The 19,774-nt window shown below is 40.9% G+C and overlaps 1 protein-coding gene across 1 annotated transcript in view; it reads left to right on the forward strand.

The window, feature by feature from the left end:
- The window catches only part of LOC102388128 (nuclear receptor coactivator 5-like), a 42,530-nt gene that overhangs the window by 3,653 nt on the left and 19,103 nt on the right, over window positions 1-19,774 (forward strand). The window contains 3 exon segments of the mRNA XM_006031958.3: window positions 6,808-6,840; window positions 10,312-10,392; window positions 19,009-19,091. Of these exon segments, the coding sequence (XP_006032020.2) occupies window positions 6,808-6,840; window positions 10,312-10,392; window positions 19,009-19,091 (197 nt within the window).

Raw genomic sequence — 19,774 nt, forward strand, 5'->3', positions numbered from 1 at the left:
GCTGCATGCACCCCCAGGGGAGGCATGGGGGGCATGTGCCCCCTAGAACTGTGCATGGGCAAGGGTGGGCTGCCTCTGCAAGCTGGAGCCTGAGGCAGCACCAGGCTCTTCCCGGCGGGGGGGTTGGGCCTGGGCTGTGCTTGAGGCAGGCAGTGGTGGTGCTGGGAAGGGGAGCCATGGTGTGGGCTACGTTGAATTTTGGGGTGGCTGCAGCTCACCCTGTAGTCCCCCTCCTAGCGCCACTGTCCCCACCCGCCCCGAGCACAGCCCTAGCCCAGCCCCCCTGTTGGGACGAGCTCAGCACTGCCACTGACTACAGAACACAGCGGCAGGCCACCCGCGACTCCAGACAAATCCAGGGGGGGTGCCTCCCCTGGGGTGCACGTAGTGGCAAGAGCCACCCCCTTCCCCCCTCCACATCCCTAAGACAAGCCACTCATGGCCCGCCCTGGCTGGGCAGCACCTGCCCCTGCTCCAGCCTCACTCCCTTCCTTACTGTAGGGGCCTTGATCTGCCTTCCCCCCTCACTACCCTTCCTCCACCCTTTTCCAACAGCAGACTTACCAGCCAGATGCTGCTCTCCACGCTGCCAGACTGACCGCATGCATACTGCGGCTGTGTATGTGCATGCAGCATTTATTGGTGACATCAGCCAAAAAAAGCCAATTGCTGATTAATGTCAGTTATCGGTGCCAATCCGATATAGACCAATGTGCTGGTGCACCTCTATGGCTAACTTTATTCTGCTCTTGCTTATTAGAATCACCAGGTATGAGCTTTAAATAGTATTTTACCCAATATGATGTTAGTAACCAGCACGTACTATAGCTGAGCATTTAAAATATAATCATATATGTTTCGTCTATCTTAATGAAACAAGAATTAAGCTCTATATTGCTTTCAGTTAATACATTTTATATTTGCAGCAATGTATTGAAAACAGCGTTGTAGCTAATATCGAAAACAGTTTGAACCCTTTGCTGAAATTAATGTTGTATGTACTGTTGTCAATGTCATACTGATAATCTATGAATCATGGTATCGAGTTGTTTCAAGTAATGATGTCTGACCCTGTTCAAAAGTCTATCTACTTAGGGCTCTGAATTGTAAAAGGTGCTTAAAACTCAGTAATGGAATGCTCCTTGAACAGTACCTTATTTTCAATCAATTCTAACGTATACAGATTAAATTCATCTTATGCAAAAAGCTCATAAAGCTTTTATACAGTGTACTTTGTTTAAGTCTGTAGCCTTAAGACTAAAGAAGAACTGAAGCCTGCACTTCCTCAAGTTTGTGTGAGCAATCATTTAAGTTCAGCCTGCACTATGTTTTTTACACCTCATTAAGGCTTGTTACTTTTTTCAAAGTTTCTATGCCTTTGTTAGTAGCCTTGAAATTGACTGTTCCTAGGAAGATCGAGGGAGTTTTAGAAGCCTTGACATTCACAGGTCTTAATCATTTATACAATTAGGTTAGAGTACAGTTAGGTACAGTTAGGTTACAAAATAGTGATGTTGAAAGAAAATGCATGTTTAAGCTGTTTAACTGGAACAAATATTGGTTATTTACATATGAATGCAAACGTTGTGTTATACAGTTAAGCCCATTGGCTGCTTACAGACATACCCCCCCCCCCCCCAACAACAAAACAAAACGGTGCTTTACTTTAAACTCTGTGTACCCCTGTGCTGAGCCCAGCACATGCCCAGACCAGGCATCACATTGGTTGGACTCAGCTCACCCAATGCCTGTATAAATCAGGCGCTTCAGCAAGGCTTTTTGGCACTTTTATCTATTAGCTGATTCAATCAGCTATTAGATAAAAGTGCCGCCACCCAATACTACCAAGTACAAAGTCATGCACTTAGGAACTAACAACTCAACTTTTTGGAATAAGCTATTAGATAAAAAGGGCCAAAACCCTCCTGCTGCTGAAGCACCTGATCTATACAGATGCTGTGGAGATGGGTTGAGCTAATGCAATGCCTCTTCTGGGCAGGGGCGACGCATAGGGGGTGCATGCGGGTGTACATGCACCCTCTGCAAAAAAGCGCCGTCAACACTGTCAGCGGTGCCTACGAGTGGTTGCTGCTTCTCACTCTACTGCCAGAACCGTCGGCAGCATCTGCAGGAAGTCCATGGTTGCTCCTGGCTGCCGCCGACCTGGCCAGGAAGAACTGCGGGTTGGTTGCGTGCTTTCCACAACCCGCCTCCCCTACCGCCGACCATGCTGGCGGCATCTGCGGGAGCTCACTGCTGCTGCGTTCCAACCACCCCCAGTTGCAGCCATGCCTCCCAGCTGCCGGGGTACGCTCCATTCATGCTTCTGGGCATGCATTGGGCTTGGTGCAGTGGTGCATGGAGTTTCAAGTAAAAGTGCTTCCCGCCCCCCCACCCCACACATTTCTGTCAGCACCCTTAATGTGCTTATCTAAGTGTAAATGGCTAGGCAGTTACTAAACTCCTAGTTGATATGCATAGACCTTGTAGTGGTCCTTTGTACAGATAGATTTTAGCCTTATGCCCTAATTGTGCAGTTTTCAATTTACGTATAGACTATTATGCCTAATCAGAAATGCACTGAAATGAATGCACTGTTCAATATACCATGTTTCATCTAATCTAAGATGACTGAATTTAAGACTACTCCCCAGTAATTAGGTTCTATATATGGAAAATTTATACATTTGTTAGTTGGATTCTGTACCTGGAAAATTCTGTCAGAGGGTTGTTTTCAGTTCACCCTCCTCCCAACCCCCTGCTACAGCAGGGAAAGAAGCAATAGGGGAAGTCAGATGGCCCTCTGCCCCCACCCCCCTTACTGTCAGACACTGCTCGGACTCTGTTCCCTGTCTGGACCATGGCATGTTGAAATGTAGCTACTGTTGGCCCCACAGCAGCACTGACACTGCTGATTGGCTGGGTAGGGGATGGAGTTCCATGTGCTCTGTGCGCAGGAGGGAATCCAGCCTGAGCCGGAGCCAGGTTGTGCCTGACAGTCAAGTGGGACAGCAGGGAGCAGAGGGGTGGGCAGAAGCTGTAGAGGGCAACCGAGGCAGGGGGGAGGGAGGGCAAGTGACTGTTGTGGTCTGACTCTGGCCCCAAACTGGGCTCAGGGCCAGAGTTAGAGCCACAGCAGCAAGCTCTACCACCCCCCTCCCCGGGTTTGTATGCAAGTCTAAGATGATGGGCTTTTTTCTCCATGCTTATTGTGAGGTGGGGAACCTTGTCTTGGATCCAAGTAGATACAGTATATGGTCTGGAGTGTGATATGCAATAAAGAGAGAGCTTTGTAGAATAAAATGGACATCTGGATTATCTTTATGCAGTACCTGTTGAACAAACTTACCGAGGTTCACATCGTAACAGAGCAGCAGCCGGAGCCATTATCATTCATCAAGAGCACCAAGGTTTAAAAATCTATGGGCACCTATACATGTGACAGACCTCTGCTCCAACGCATGCTAATTAGCATGCTCCAGCAGCTGCCGGCTGTGCTCCAGCGTGCTAACTAGCATGCTCCAGCAGCCTCCGTGTCACATGTATTCAGCGTCCCCACATTTCAAAATGGTGGTGGGAACGATTTAACTAAAGCTCATCGAACAAGCTTTAGTTAAACTGTCCCCGCCACCATTTTGAACCACAGGATGCTGAATACATGTGAGGCTGTGTGCACTTTAATTAGAGCAGCTTTCAGAGCCACTCTAACTAAAGCACCCCCCAGAGCATGCATGTAGATACCCTGTGTGCTTGTTCACAAGTAGGAAGGTTTTTCTGTGTGTGAATTCAAATCCATCCATCTTCCTTTTTTTTTTCTTTCCTTTTTAAACAAACCAGCAATGTTGTGTGTGCGGGCCGGGAGCGACCCGAGCCCTTTTCCATGCTGCACGCTGACTGTGGCCAGCAGCCCGGGCACGCTGGATCGGAGAGGGAGGGCGACGAGCTGGAATTAGGCACAAACGCTTAGCGGTAGTTTTAAAGATTGTTTACTTACACCGAGATGGCAGTGGTGTAGGCTGGAAAACTTGCTTGAGTTGCGGTTACAGACACAGACGACACGGACGGTCACGTGGAGTTTGCTAGGCTCCACGGAACAGAGCTCTGGATGCTCTGGGTGAACGCACCACCAAAATCGAAATTGGAGATACGTCTTATAAAATTTGCGATCGAAGACGGGAAGAGGTGGGCGATGGATCAGGTCGCCAAACTCCTCTGAATCTCACACAGGGTCTCTATTACCCTGCCATGTATCCAGAGTCCCCACGAGATGGATGTGGAGTCCTCTTCGGCTTGGGCGGAAACTGCTCAAGCCTCTTATACGGCTAACAGGCCAATCGTTAGCCGCCACGTGGGAATAATTTAAAACTAGCCAATAGCGGGGAACGAATTTACATACCAGTGGCGGGAACTCTTTTGCACCGTGCATTCCTCTTGCAACTCGAGCAATGCACTCTGCAAAAAAAGCTGCAGAAAGACGGGAAACTCGTCCCTGCACTGGGGTTTTCCTCTGCAACAGGAAACTCTCCCGTGCAATGCTCTGCAACTTGGCGGGGATAATTCTGGTGCCGAAGCACACACAAAATCATGCCTTTGGGTCATGACATTGTGAACATGACCCACTGAACAATTTTGCAGTGGTCTTTCCTGAGTCTGCAGATGACTCCAATTTATCATAGGTTAGTCTGACAGCAGTGTAAAAATTAGAAGAATAGTTGCTTCCATTGATATTATTTAGAACCCTGTCAGCAGCAGTGAAATAGTTGGGAATATTGACTTTGCTTTGTTGGTTCTTAGGAAAGACAACAACATATATCAACATTAAAATTGTTTCACAAAATTGAAATCTGGGAAAAGATTAAATAATAGGGACATTTCCTCTCTTCTTTACCTTTGTACCTAAAAGCTGGTGGAGCTTTAAAATTTTCACATACCAAGAAGTCAGATACTCTTCTGCAAAATTAAGCTGTATATATTTTCATCACCAGGAGGAAATTTACACCAAGTTATTCTTCCTAGCATTCACTTATGTAGGGAGCCCCCACAACTCTTGTGTTTTCCTCTGGCTAATAGGGTTACTTTTGCAGTTAGATGCTATAATTTTCTTCAAGCTCTGGTCATTTAGAGACTCAATGAATTTACATAAAGAGGCAAATGAAACAGTGCGAGAAGGGAGAATTTTGTAGGTGAGACCTTTAATTGGTTGAACTGCTTGGCTGAAATAGACAAGCAGTATATTCTTTTTCAAGTTTGAGGAAAAAACAAAGTAAATGAAGGAAGATTAAGCAGCTGTTCTAACACTATCATTGTGGTTTGAAGAATTTGTTTCTTAGAATTAATGCATCTATTGGTCTGCTCCTGGCTGTCCCTTTCCCATGTACCTGTGGCACCTTAAACCTAACAGCCTATGCAGAAAGGTTTAGAGTTAATTTGGATTGTTAAGTAATTATCTACGCTGATTATCCAAAACTGAGGATCTGAAGAAATGTTCATTATCAGTATAGAATGAGATGTCATGTATCTCTTCTTTAGTATGGGATGCGGGGGGGGAATCTCCCTTGAGGTTCAGGAACTTTAGTATCTGTTTCTCTATCTCATATTTCTACTTCAAGCATAATCCAATGCTCATAAACTGGTAGCCTTGTCTGCTATTATAAATAAATGACCTACCCTAACTGCCTGTTCGTGTCTTTGTTTTTCCAATCTTAAAATTGCTTTTTCTCCTATATAAACCATCCTCTCAATGCAGGCTATTTTATAGGTGGAATGTTAATGTTTCAAGATGTGACTGACTAATATTTATGGACTATTGCAGGTAGTCCAATTTTTTTATAAATCCATCTATTTACAACAGCAGCTACTTCATCCCAAGTTGAGGATAAAGCACCTAAAAGACCTAAAATTCATTTAGTAACATGAAGGTTACTTTTTACTCAAATTGTAATACTAAATGAGTCTATAAAGTTTTAAGTTTATCAAGAAACTACAGCTTTTATTTCTTTCCAAGTTCTCATTTCCCTGAAAAGTTTGGGTTTTGTTTGTTTTTTTGTTTTAATATCTATGTAGCTACAGACATTTTTGGTAAAATATCAGAATTCCAGGTTTCCTGTTTGGGGCAATAGTTATGCTAGATAACTGAATAACAAATTATATTACAAAAATTATGATTTGAAATAAAATGCATTGAATTCCATCTAGGATATAACAGGTTTATCGACTACCCTTCATTTATACTTAAAAAGCAGATCTTTAGTCAGATATCAACGGTGCAGCTAGTTGGGTCATCTCTATGTGGATTGTACACAGAAATTCCTTTGTATCCATTTCTTGAGTTATATAATACTAAGCTACACTTCTAAGTGGAGAATTTAAAGACAGTTTGCCCAACCAGTGAAATGTAAGGTTATAATTCATGGCATGAAATATGAAGAAAACAGTGATCAGTGTTTGATTTTTTTTATTTTTCAGTCCATCTGTATATTCTATTTATTATTTAGATTTATGTTCTGCCCTACCTGGAAAGGCTCAGGGAAGCTAGCTCCTCTTTCTTTGCTCTTTTTTTCCCCCTAGGATTGAGGCAAGTAGATTTTGCATATATGCACTTCTACATACTTAGCTTAACTTCATTTTTTTTCTTTATCCTATCAATCATTCTTTGAACCATTTAGTGATAATTTAAAAGCAAGTTGTCTAAAATCTGAGCAGATGAAGAAACTTGCACATTTTCTAATCTAGTAGTGACTAAACTGCTATTTTTACCATTTGTCTTCAACATCATTTAACCCAAGCTCTTTTGATTTTTGGGTCCAGGCGTAGACCCGGATGGAGTCCACACCTTCTGGAGTAAGTAATCTGTAACAGGTTTGTTGAGTCTGGAATAGTCTGTTTTTCCTTCATCTGGCTTTGTATGTAAAGACAGTACTGTGCATTCTATTTGTAAGTGTTAACTTGTTTGCTCTTCTCAGTATCTTATTTTTATGACACCAAATAAAACTCTTCTAGAAAATGTTAGAGAGAGCCGTATTACAGTTCTTGTTCATTTTTTCTTAATGTTCCCTTAATACAAGTTTTGGTTGAGTTCTTGATCAGTCAAGTTGCAATATGTATTTGGCTTCTTTCCCCAGTTTCTACTCCCACTTGTTCCATTCCCAAGAAGCTTCTTTACAGTCTCCATCTTCATGCCCTTCCCAAGTTTTCATATTCTGTTTTATAATGCTAATAGTGACTGTAGTATTTTTTTATTGGTCTGATTTCTTCATATTTTGAGGTGCATTAATACTTCTAACGACCTTTTTAGTATGACTGTTTTGAAGAAATCCCAAATTTTAAGGTCACACCTTTATACTGGCTTCCTCTAAATTTATTTATTTATTTATTTATTTATTTATTTATTTTTGGTAATGGGTAGAATTTAAAAAAACAACAAGGTCTTTATTTAGGAGAACAGTGTTTTATTTATAATTATCCACTTTAGCTTCCAGACTAATACCATATTGTATCAAAAAATTTGGATTAATAAAAAACCCAAACTATTATTAGAGAAATAAAGATTTTAAACTAATCTTTTGAGTGTGGCAGCATCTCTCATTTTTGGCTGAAGAACTTGGGGACAGACATTAGGACCATGATTCATATGGACTGTTATCCTTGTCTTTTTTTTCTACCTCAGCAGTAGCAGCAGCCAATACCAGCACTGGCTATGAAGTGCAATAGAGTAATATTGTAGGGTTTCTATCAGTCTTATAGCTGCCAACTCCCTAGAAATTAGCACTTTTGTGCTTGCGCGCCTGCTAATCTGTACCATCTGCTGCTGGCACCATTTGGTCTGTGATAAATTGGCCCAGGCTAGTCAAGGTGCATGGCCTGTAGCCAAGCATTCATGGTACATCCAGGCCATATAGTGAATTCCTGGATAAAGGAGGTCCAAAGCAGTTTTTCAACTAACAGTACCATCTTGCAAGTGTTGATGATTTGTAATTTTGAGAGACAACCAAATTAATTTTAAACATGCTACTGTATTTATTTCAATTGAAGTCATATGTCTGTTAATTTTTTCAAAATTTCTTCTTTCTTGAAAAGATCTGATGCTTTAATTTTTGCTTTTCTTCTAATTGCCTCTTGGCTTCTAAGTACACGTTGAATTTCTTCTTGTCTCTCAAATAATGTTTTAGGCATCATCCTATTCAGTTTTGGATCCCATTCACAGCAGCTCCTTTCAGTGTTTGCACTGAGCCATTTGCTTATTCCTTTCACCCTCTAGCCTTCCTATTGTACACTGTCTACTTGAGATAAAGAATTGTCAAGTATATGTGCTCATTTTAAAAAAAGAAAAATCATCCTTGACACTTGGTCCACTGATGTCTAATATTTCTTAACAGTACTCTTCTGTGGCCACCTCAGTGTGAACATTTTTCAGATAATAATTCTGATCCTTCCTGTCTCAGAAATTCTGTCTTGCTCTTCTCTTAGGGGTGGAAGTTAAATGCCATGTAGAAGCTAGAGATTCATTCTATTAAGGGTTCTAGTAATTTTCCTTGCCTGTTGAGGAAAACTTAATTCTTCCAACTGGAATACATAAACTAAACTCATTATTCACTTTGAAGGCAAATCTAGTGCAGTAGAATGTGTATGTTTGTATAAATAGATATTGTCTTTCTCCTTACCACCCTGTGTATGTTGCTTGTTTTCAATAGTAAGTTCTTTTGGTGCAAGGACCTTGTTTCATTGTTAGTATAACATGTAGTGCAGTTGGAGCCAAATCTCCTTGGGGAACACTTGCCACGCATGGTAATAAAAGTATTAAAAAGTGAAGTGGAACTCTCAGCTATGACCTGTATGTGAAAAGAGCTTTAGATTAGCTAGTAGGGGTGTGCGAAGCGGTCCTTATTCAATTCGGCCCGAATCAGGGACAGTGATTTGATTCGTTGATTTGGATCACTGTTTGGTTCGGCAGAATCTGAATCTGAAGATCTGATGCTGATTCTCAGAATCAGCGATTCGGACGTAGACACAGCTTTAAATGTTTTTTCTACATACCTTGAGGTACCAGGTGCGGCTGGTGAACCCTGCGATGGTGGGGTGGATGGAGTGTCCCACAGGAGCACGGGAGGGGCCCTCCATGTGTTTGGTGGTGAACCCAGAAGTGGACCGGAAATACTTCTGGTCCACTTCCAGGTATGCTAGGGAGCATGCTGGGGGGGAGTGGGTCTCACACCTCCCCGGCTCAGTGATTGGCTGCTGGGTGGGGTCCCCCCAGCGCGCTCCCCAGTGGACCCATAAGTGCTTCTGGACCACTTCTGGGTCTGCTGCCGAGCATGCTGGGGAGCTCCCGTGCTTCTGTGGGACACTCCCTGTGCCCCAGCATTGCAGCATTCACAAACAAGCTGCCTGCTACCTAGGGATATGTAGAAAAAACATTTAAAGCTGTGTTTGTCTGAATCACCGAATCTCTCTGAATCAATTCAGAGGGTTCCGATTTGATTCGGAGAGATTCAAAGGTCCTCTGGTTCGATTTGGATTTAGAGATTCAGCCACTGAATTGGTCCAATCTCCGCCGAATTGAATCAGAGACCGAAGCTTTGCACAGCCCTATCAGCTAGCATTAGACAGCCTGTGATATATAAGGAAATAAACTGGGATAAAAATGATGAAGTTAAACTATTACATTTGAAATATCTTGCTTAATTTACATTTATTTAAGCAGGTATACTTATCTTTTATCTTTTGGGGGGAAGTCAGTGAAGTCTTAACATGGCTGATTTTTTTTTTTTACATCCAGGAATTCACATGTGCTTAGCTGTATGAGCTTCAAGTTCTAAGTTTGGTTGTATGTATAGGTTCAAGGGGAAGTGGTGGACCATCAAAAGCTTTAGGAAAACATCTGTCAGGGGTTGCAGCTTTCACAATAACTGATGTGATATCAGTAGTTGTTTTAGTCTTTTTTTTTTTTTTTTTTTTTTTTTTTTTTTTTTTTTTTTTAATGGACTGTCAGAAGAAACTGACTGTGGATAAAGTGTAACTACTTCATAGTATATCACAAAACAGTTATCTAAGATAGGCAGATTTTTTTTTTTAAGCTTAAAGCTCAATGAGAAAAAAATTAAACTTTTTTTTTCTTTGACTTAAATATTTGCAGCTGTTACATAAAACAGAACCTATAATTGTATTCTGCTATTAAACCAAATATGATGGTTTTTCCAAGCTGTAATCAAGTATGTTAGACTATCAGTGTATAAAACAAGCCTTTTTGATGGCAGCCAAGCAAAGGTTCATTTGGTAGCCTTTACCTAATCTTACATTTCTTGCATCTTTTAGTATGAATCCTTATAAACCATACCAGAAGAGTGTTTATTCTCCTCCAGATGGTTATTCAAAGGACTTTGAAGATCTTAATAGGTAAGATGCTTTCAGTACAATAATTCTAATATAAAAGCCTAAGTCTGTCACGCTCTATTCGCACTCTGATTGGCTGACAGAAATAACCAATCAGAGTGCTCCAAGCACAGGGGAGTGCTGCCATGATTCCAAAGCTGAACCAAGGACTGGACAGAGGGCGGGGCAAAAGGCAGAACAGCGGCAGCATGGGGCGTTAGATGGCAGCACTCCATCCCAGCCCCCTCCTCTCCCCCGCCCCCCCCGTCATTCATTCTTGATGGGCAATTGGCTAGTCATTTATAAAATTATCTAAAAGTTTTGTGAATTTCCAATGTATTTAGTACCAAAAGCTTTTAAAGAATGTAAGAATGAAACTGTACTAATCTGTTCATTTTATCTAGTGCTCTTGTGCACTTTTTAGTTCTAATGTACCTAGTGAAACACTGTTAGCTATATAAGTACCCAGTGGTATAACTGTAGCATGTTTGCGTTGTGAAATCCGCAAAACTCTAGACTGTAAGCTTTCAGAGAATTAATTTTGTAGGAGAAAGCTGTCTATTGCAGATACCATGCTAATGAACTGTAATACCAGTCTGAGTCTTGACTGGCTATTAGCAGTCTACTCCAAGAACTTTAATGGTTTTATAGATTTTGCTTAAGCCCTATGGCTGTGTCTACATAGCAAACTTAACTGTGCCTGAGAGTGGTACCCTCAAGCACACTGCACCTAACACGCTGCATGAAAACTGAAAATACGTACATCTACTTGGTATCTCTTTTGGACTAACTAGTGGAGTGTCTGAAATTACTGGCCTAAATAAAAGCCTGCATATATGGCTATATTGCTTCTGGTTAAGAGGCAAACCTCCTGGAACAGGGTGGCAAGCCTGAGGACTTCCTGAGGGACACAGTAAATTCAGTGTGGTCTGTTTTTTGTATGCAAATGCCATGGTTTTCTACTATGTTCAGTTATAATAGGAAACAGCCTGACGCTTCCTCCTCTTCACTGTTAGAATTCTATTATTTTATCCAGTTCATTTTGACAACTTAAAAATGTTTAGAGGTAGCTGAATTTCTTAGCACCTTGCAACTAATCAAACAAGAGACTAGTAGTAATAGTTCCCAGCATTTCTCATACCCTTAAAATTTGTAATTTCTTTCAGTTTTACAAAACAGTGTCACCTCTCAAAATAATTTTTTATTTGAGGTTAACATTTTTAAATGTTGCCTACTCAAGTGCAGTCCTAACTGTAGAGTCTCTGGAGCTAAAACATTAGAAGCAAGCTTTTTAGTTTTCATCTCCAAATGGCTTTAAAATCATTTACTAAAATGGCAATCACTTTTGTTTTGCTTCAAGAAAATCTTGCCAATTTACAAGTTAAAAGTAGTTACTTGAGGGCATGTTTGTGTGTGATGTATATTAAAACATATATTCCACTAATGGTGTGTACACCCACTGCAGACTTTTAAGCAGCAGGGTGCATTGAGGCTGCATATTTCTTCATGCCTTCATCCAAGTACTGGATGACTGCACTTGCCCTTCAGGTCATTCTAACCAACCAACAATGCTTCAAATGGAGCTCTGGCATCTGTTCAGAGCACTAAACAGCCTTCTCATTTGTTTGTAGATATTGTATGCAAGATAGTTTTTTAGTTTAGTGATTAGGGTAATGTTTTCTATTTGTTCTCTAGCTTGGGGATTCTGTCACTTCCTTGAGAGGCTGGCCAGTGTACCACTTCTTGCCTGCAATGGCAGAGCAGCTTCCAAAGTTTAAACCCTTTTCTACAGTATGAAGGTCTGCTGGTGGACCTAGATCAGCTAGGGCCATGAAAATATCATGTACTACAGTCACCATAGCTCTTTTGGCAAATTTTCTATTCCCCCTTTAGAGCTTTAAAATGGTCCAGAGGCGTAATGCATTGGTATATGAGAGAGAGGGGTACATAGTTGAGAGGCGCTTGGTTTTCAAAAAAGCAGGATTAATGTGCCCTTCCTCAGAACCTAGAGACTGACTGGGGTTGTACAAGAGAGATTACATAAACTCCTGCTCATCTTGCATTTCATGGCAGTCTCCATTAATAAAAGTCTTCCAGATCCTTTACAGTTGCTCAGACAGACATCAGTTCTTTAGGACCAATGTACAAATAGGCAGTGTTGACACCAAGCATCGTCTGCATGGTTCAGACAACTTCAAATGTCCATCTCACAGATCCCTCTGATGTTTCATTCCATCATAGACTGCAAGCATCAAGGTCCCTCAGACTTTTGTTCAGCAGACTGTTTGTTTGGTTTCTTTCCAAACCTTCCAAGAGTTGGGGTGAATGGGAGAAAATCTGTTTTAATCCCTATTCAGATAATACAATTCTTAGCAACAGTTTTGGCATTTAAGTACAGCAAGGGCTTACTTGTCTCAGGAATGTTCCATGACACAATTGATCAACTCCCGATGCATCTTCAAATGTTATTGAGCGCTGGTTTCAAATTCTTAGGTCACATGACTTTGTCCATCTATATAACTCAGCATGCTAAAGTTCACCTTTGCTTTGTGCCATTGTTGGTTGAAGGCAATATGTTAACCCAACATACATCAGCTAGAGAGAAAAAGTGGTAGTTCTGTCAGGAAGGATCCTGTGACTGTTTGGAAGGGAAGCTAGTTTGTCTGTTGCTACCAACATCCAGCCCTCCAGCAGTCCAGGAGGGGTATGAACAACTGCATCTGCATTATGCACATCAAGAAGTCTGGCTATACATGAACATTGTGGAGTGAAAACAATTTGTTTTGCTTTCATAGCCATTTCTTCTAATTCTGAGAGAGTCATCGAATCAGATATTGATGGATGACTCTTATACAGGAAGGAACAAGATTCACCCCTCTGTATCAAGATGCTGTGCATCTGTGAACAATTATGACATGAATTCTAGTTGTTTTCCCCATACTAGATCTACAGGATGTTCTGGCCAATTATGAGAGCAGGCAATTTAAAAGCAATAGTGAATGAATGGGTAAAGAACTATTTGACTGTCAGGGTCAAGCCTCCATGTATATCTGTTTGCAAAAATGAACAGTGCAGGTTTTATTTCAGACTAAGTATAGACCAGGCTTTGTTTCATGTAGGTTCCTGATTTCTTGATATCCTAGCTTCATGTACACAGCTTCTCCACTTCCTCTAATTCTGAAGTGAATTGGAAAACTCAGGTAGGTCTCTGTCTAGACACTGCTGTCACCATTTTTGTCAGGACAGTTTTGGTTCTTGAATCTTTTGACTTGAGATCCATTCTTGCTACATCTTCAACCAGACCTGATATCCTAAGAGGGTGCCATGTTTCCCAGAAGTCTTACCATATGGATGCTTGATGGCTGCTGGCAGAGAAGCTCTTAATGAGAAGTCCAAATATCCCTTACTAATAGTGGAAAGAACTCTATTCTGTTCTGCCACACTGAAAAGTTTTACTGAATGGACCAACCCCTACCAATGATATCTTTTTAGAGGTTCTGTTTTCAGATTTCATATACTGTCTACTATTATTATAGAACATGGGGCTGGCTATGATTTTTATACTTGTAGTGTTGATCTTTTTTGCAGAAGGGTCTACTTGGAAGACAAGTCAGCCAGTCACCCTCCAATTTAAGGATGCTCAGTTTTCCCCCATCCCAACAGTATGAAAGAAATGTAGGTCCTTAAGGCAGGTCTAATCCTACAGGGTAACTTTAAGAATTTTTTCTCAAGTATCTTAAAATATCACAACTTTCATCTCATTCAAGGGATTGAATTGAATTTCTCTGATTTCTTCTCTGAGTCATATTCTTGCACTGAAGTGTGAAGCTCCACACTTCAGATGTTACTACAGCGCTGCCATTCTATTTAGATAGGACTAGGCTGTTGAGGTGTCTCCTTAGAGTATTTGTTTATGCAGAAAGATTAAAAGGTTAGCACATTTTGTTTCAGATTTGTCTAATTACATTACTGGCTGCATTAGATTATTTCATAAATTGACCAATAAACTCGCTGGAAAAAAGTCTCATTCCATTTCAGTAGGGCTCAGGTGTCCACAGTAGAATCTTTTGAGCAATGTGTCTATAGTAAAAACATTCAGGGACAGCTACTTGTTGTATACTGATATTGAACTTCATTGTAGAAACATACATATAATTCTTATTTTGACTGAAATGTCTTAGGCCTGCTCTACACACACCTGTTGCACAATTACCTTGTTAATTGCTCAATAAATTTAGACTGACTGCACAAATTAACTCTCTCACTTTAAAAGGTCCAGCTAGGTATAAAGTTATTATTTGAAATTGTGTAAAAACATTATAGCTGGTTTCTGTCCAGCTTTACTTTGCACATAGAAGCAGTCTGCAGCTGTGAGATCTCAGCTGCTGCCATCTTTGAGCCATTGAGATCTCTCATTTGTGGATTGCTACATGCACCACTGCAGCAGCACCCCGCAGCTGCAGGGATGGAGAATCCTGCAGTTGACAGGACTCTTGGTCCTGGCTGTGCCACATAGGAGTGTGGGACTTTTGGTCCCAGTTGTGTCACATGGGCAGCAGGGACTGAAAGCCCTGCCAGGTCCTGCTTGCACGTGGTACTTGTGGCTGGGAGCCATTTCAGCAAAGGGGCTCCAAGCCATGCGAGTCTGCTTCTTGCTTAGGCTCCCCCAGCATCAGCAATAAGGGGCAACAGTATCTAATGCATTATCCTACAGTCATGCCCTGTGGTGCAATGGTGTGGATCACGCGTTAGATCTGATTGTGCCTTTACCTGCATGTGTAGAAGGGGGCTTAGAGTTAGTAGTCTTCCACCCAATTTATAACAGTAGTTCATTGTTTGTGTGGAATACAATTGCAGAAGCCCTCATAAAAGTGTATCTTTAACTTACAGTAGCTGTGTTTCTCCCAAATGCATTGGACACCTATGCTGTGACTGGTTGGCAAAGGAACTGAGGAACATTTAGGTTGCTTTGTTTTTCTGCCTTCAGTTGGATGCACAGGGACATGGCAGAGTAGAGGCATAGCCACCCACTGGTCATTGTTGGTTAATGAAATATGAACTGGAAGACATAGAATGCTTGCCTGCTATCAGTGGCATATATAGTCAACACACCTGGAAAAGCCACAAATACTTTAGATACGTAATTTTTTTTCTGGGTATTTTATTTCCCCAAGGTCATCCTGCAATTTTTTTGGTAGTTCTGTAATCCCACTTTCCAACCTTTAAATGACTTTTCACCTGTTGCTGTGATACTCTTTTAGATAGGATAAATTGATTATCCAGTGCAAACAGTGAAACTGACTATGTAAAATAAAACACAAAAGGTAAGCAACCTGGGGAGAAATACTGTAATTTTCAGTTTTTGCCAGTAAAGTAAGTAATTTTTTTTTTTTTTATGTTGACAGCACCCTATTTGATAATTTTAAACATGTAAGAAAGCCTGTTCAGGTAAATTGAACTAGAATTGTGAATACTATTACATGTTATTAATTTGAAAGATATATATGTATTCATATTCTATAGAAGTATGTCAGAATAAGATTATATGATTGCTGTCCCTGTAGGGCTGTCATGCAAACAAAGTGTAAATTTAATCAGAATGTCACATTGAAATATTTTTATTTAAAAAATTGAACTGCTACACAAGTAATGTTAAAAATATACTAAAGCTGAACAGTTTGACAGCTATAATTTAATGCCAAATACATTGATAACGTGTTTGCCTTCAAGTTTGATTAAAGGTGAGAGTGATTACATTGCAAAATAACTTGGCTTCATAACTTCTAATTGATTTTCTGGTCACCCAAAATTAAACTTTAAATATAAGACTGACTATCTGAATAAAGTACTGCATCTGGTTCAACTTGTACAGAGTATTAAATTTACTTAAGCATGTACGTAAGTGTTTGCAGACTTAAACAGAAAGTGACACTGACAACATAATGTTTTTTCAGGATGAGGAATGCAAAAGAATGCAAAAATAACCAAAGCAGTATCACATACAATAGCTGATTCATTTTTTTAAATTCAAGACATAATAAGGGTAAAGAAAACTGAAGATGTGGTAAGCTGCCCTTTTTAAATATTGAGTTGGAAGGCTGACAATTAGGAAAATTGACTTTAAGATAAATACTTCTTGTTTAGTCATATGGCTGAACAACACTGAACATAATTTTTGCTCAACAGTACTAAGGCAAATGAGATTTCATTAAATATAGGCAATGGATCTCATGGAACAAGCTCATATGCATCCAAAAAGTTTCTGATCTCCTAGATCTTACTCTACATAGCTGTAGAGATTAAAAACAAAAACAAAAAAAACTTGCTTCCCAACTGAGGTTAGTAAAATGGAGATATGCAAGCTGTTCTTTTATGTGGAGAGTTGACTTTTCCTGGCCTCTTCAAGTGTGGTAGTTTTTTATCTTGCCCATTTAAAAACAACAAACCATAACCCTACTTCTGTGTAGCTTTCAAAACAGGATCCTGGCGCATCAATAAGAAATTCTCTAACAAGAAACTCTCCCATTCTGGGTAGTTTCATATTATAAACCGCAGTCATCCAGTGCACTGAAGTGCAGTGTCATACTCTTCCTGAGATAACTGTATTGCAATCAAGTGGAATGATTCTTGTACTTGCTAGTAAGATTTTAAATTTGTCTAAGCATAGAGATCTTGCTAACTATATCTTTCTTGTATCTCCTTACCATATCATGTAAGCTGTCTGAGGTAGGAATTGCTATAAATGTTTTTAATGCACTTAGTATGTTTTAGCTAAACACAAAATGCATATTTTATATTTCTTAGCTTGTGGTTGGTGCTAGCTTTCTTTGCCCTAGGATGAAAACTGAGGTTTTAGACAGATGTTCAGTTAAGGGCATCATGGGATCTGATCCACAATCCCAAGAGTTACACCTCCTTCCATGGTGCACATGCATGCCAGGACATGCAATTTTGGGATCAGGAACCAGACCCCAATCACACCCAATTTTGCTGTAGTGCAGGGGGAACTTACAATCATGATCTCAGGCTCCCTGTTCACTGGCAAAAGGTGCCTGACAATCAGCTGATCGTTGGCTGGCTCCAAGGACCCACTGGGCCAGTTTGACCCCTGCAGCCAGCTGATCATTGGCTAGATCAGGAGCAGCTGGGTGTTTCTGAGGCTTGACCTGGCCATGGTACCATCCCTGCCAGCTGACAATCAGCTGATGGTTGACAGCATCAGTGCAGCTCCTGATGCTGTTGTTTATCAGCTGATCACTTGCAGGTTCAGGACTGGTGTGGTCCCTGCCGGCTGGCAATCACCTGATTGGCACCCTGACTTGTATGAGCCCTGATGCAGTCCCTGTCAGCCAAGGATCAGCTGTTAGGTAGCAGCATTGGAACTGCACCTGGGCTCAAATGGGCCCTGGTGCCATCCCAGAGCTAGCTGATTAGCAGCCAGCAGGGACTGGACTGGGATGCATTTGAGTCCTGGTATCGTACACCCTGTTGCACATTCATTTTAAGGCACAAAGGAAAGCAGACACAAAATTACTACACAACTCTTGTGTAATAATGTTATGGCTGGTTTTCTGTTTTGTTGCACTATTAATTGCATGAACATATGGCTGGGTTACACTTAAGAGGCGATTATCTGTTTAATCGCATCTTAAGTATAATGTCTGGGTGGGGCCTGATATAACAGCCTTCTCTCTGTGTAAGAGACATAGAGGAATAGGTAGTTGGTGTGCAGAATTCAGGGAACTTGTGTGGTAATGAGTTTGAAGAGGGAGAGTGGATTGGTTTTGGGACTTGAAGGAATAGGAATCCACAGCAGTGAGTAGCTGCTAGCGCCTAGAAAAAGCTGGAAGAAAATTAATTGGGAGTCTGGGTGAGTAGCAGCAGCTTTATGGTTATGATCCCTTTAGCATCAGCTTATTGACTGCTGAATGGAGGAGTAAGACATTCTTTCTGAACATCCCTGGATATATCTGGTGAAATACTGGATAACTGGGGCTTACAAACTTACAGATAATTTTTGAGTCTCCAACACAACCATATCTGGCGTAGGTGCAGACCCTACTAAACACCCCCCATCTGCACAATGGAATCCACAGGTTTTTATGACAGCGCTTAGAGTAATTGTGGCACACTTGGGGAAGGTGGGTGCATGAACATGGGGGTGTTTTTTTTTAATCTGTTTTCCTTTTGTATAAATGTATAATTTGGCTTTAGCAGAGGGAAGTTTCCAATGCCAAACATAATCTTAGACAAAACTTGAAGTGAGATAATATTATGTTACATATTGCATTTATCACTGGTAATTAAAATGTTTGTGTATCTTTGGTATGTTTGGGTAGTTGAAGACCCTACCCAAACGTACCAGTTGACAGGAAAAAAATATTACATGTGAATTTAGTTCTGGTGAAGCTAATGTTGGCTTCTAAAATCATTTAAAATTAAAAGTCAGTTTAAGATTTATGGAAGGACTAAGAGCTCTGGATTAACTAACACTTGACTGTTGTGACAGCTATGTAGATAATTTGTACTACAACTATTTAAAGCCTCTTTTCCTCTAAGCTTTTGCAGGGAATGTGCATGAACTGGCCTGCTGTCTTTAATTGGGGAAAAAAATACATTCAAAACATATTTTCTTCTTAGTTTTGAAGAACTACTTGGGCAACAGTATGATTATTCAGCAGGGAATGAAGATCACTATGAGCGATATCAGTATTCCCAAAAAGGTAAGAATCTAACTAGTTAATATTTCATTTTGTTACACTATACAGCAGTGTGTAGTGTAAGGGGTGAGGAATACTTTGTCTGAAACTGCAGGGGAAGTATGGCTGTATGGCTTTGTGATAGAATGGCTGGTTCTTTAAGGGGAATTGCACCCAGCATCAGCTGTGATCCATCGGTTACCTCCTAGATCAAACTAATTATCCAGAGGTCAGGTGATTGAAGCCAGCAAGTGACTAAGCTGGGGTAGGGAGCTGGCAGAAGCAGGGAAGCTCTGACAGGATATATCTAGCCAGGGTAGGGAAAGCTACAGGAAGTGTGTGGATACCTGAAGGCAGGCCCTTGACCAAGATTATTCTTAAGCACATAGTCAAAACAGCTGGGTCCTATAGGTAATCAGTATGCCCCTGCAGAAGACCCTAGACTAAGGTAGTAAGGATGATTGATAAGTTATACAATAAATAAAGCTGAAGCCCTGAGAAATGTTTTGAAACCAGGTTTTGGGCATAGTGTCAGTCCTTCCTGAGCTGGAGAGAGGGGCCAACAGCTGACAGGCTTCTTTAAGGGTAACACTTTTCTCTTTCTTGTGTTAGCATGTCTTCCTCATGGGTTTGGAAAGGACCAGGGTAACCAGTCTAGTAAAAGGAGGAGTCAGCCATATGCTCTTCATATCCAGAGGCAGAACTAG

Source organism: Alligator sinensis, unplaced genomic scaffold, assembly GCF_000455745.1.
Source record: "Alligator sinensis unplaced genomic scaffold, ASM45574v1 scaffold933_1, whole genome shotgun sequence".
Lineage (NCBI taxonomy): Eukaryota > Metazoa > Chordata > Crocodylia > Alligatoridae > Alligator > Alligator sinensis.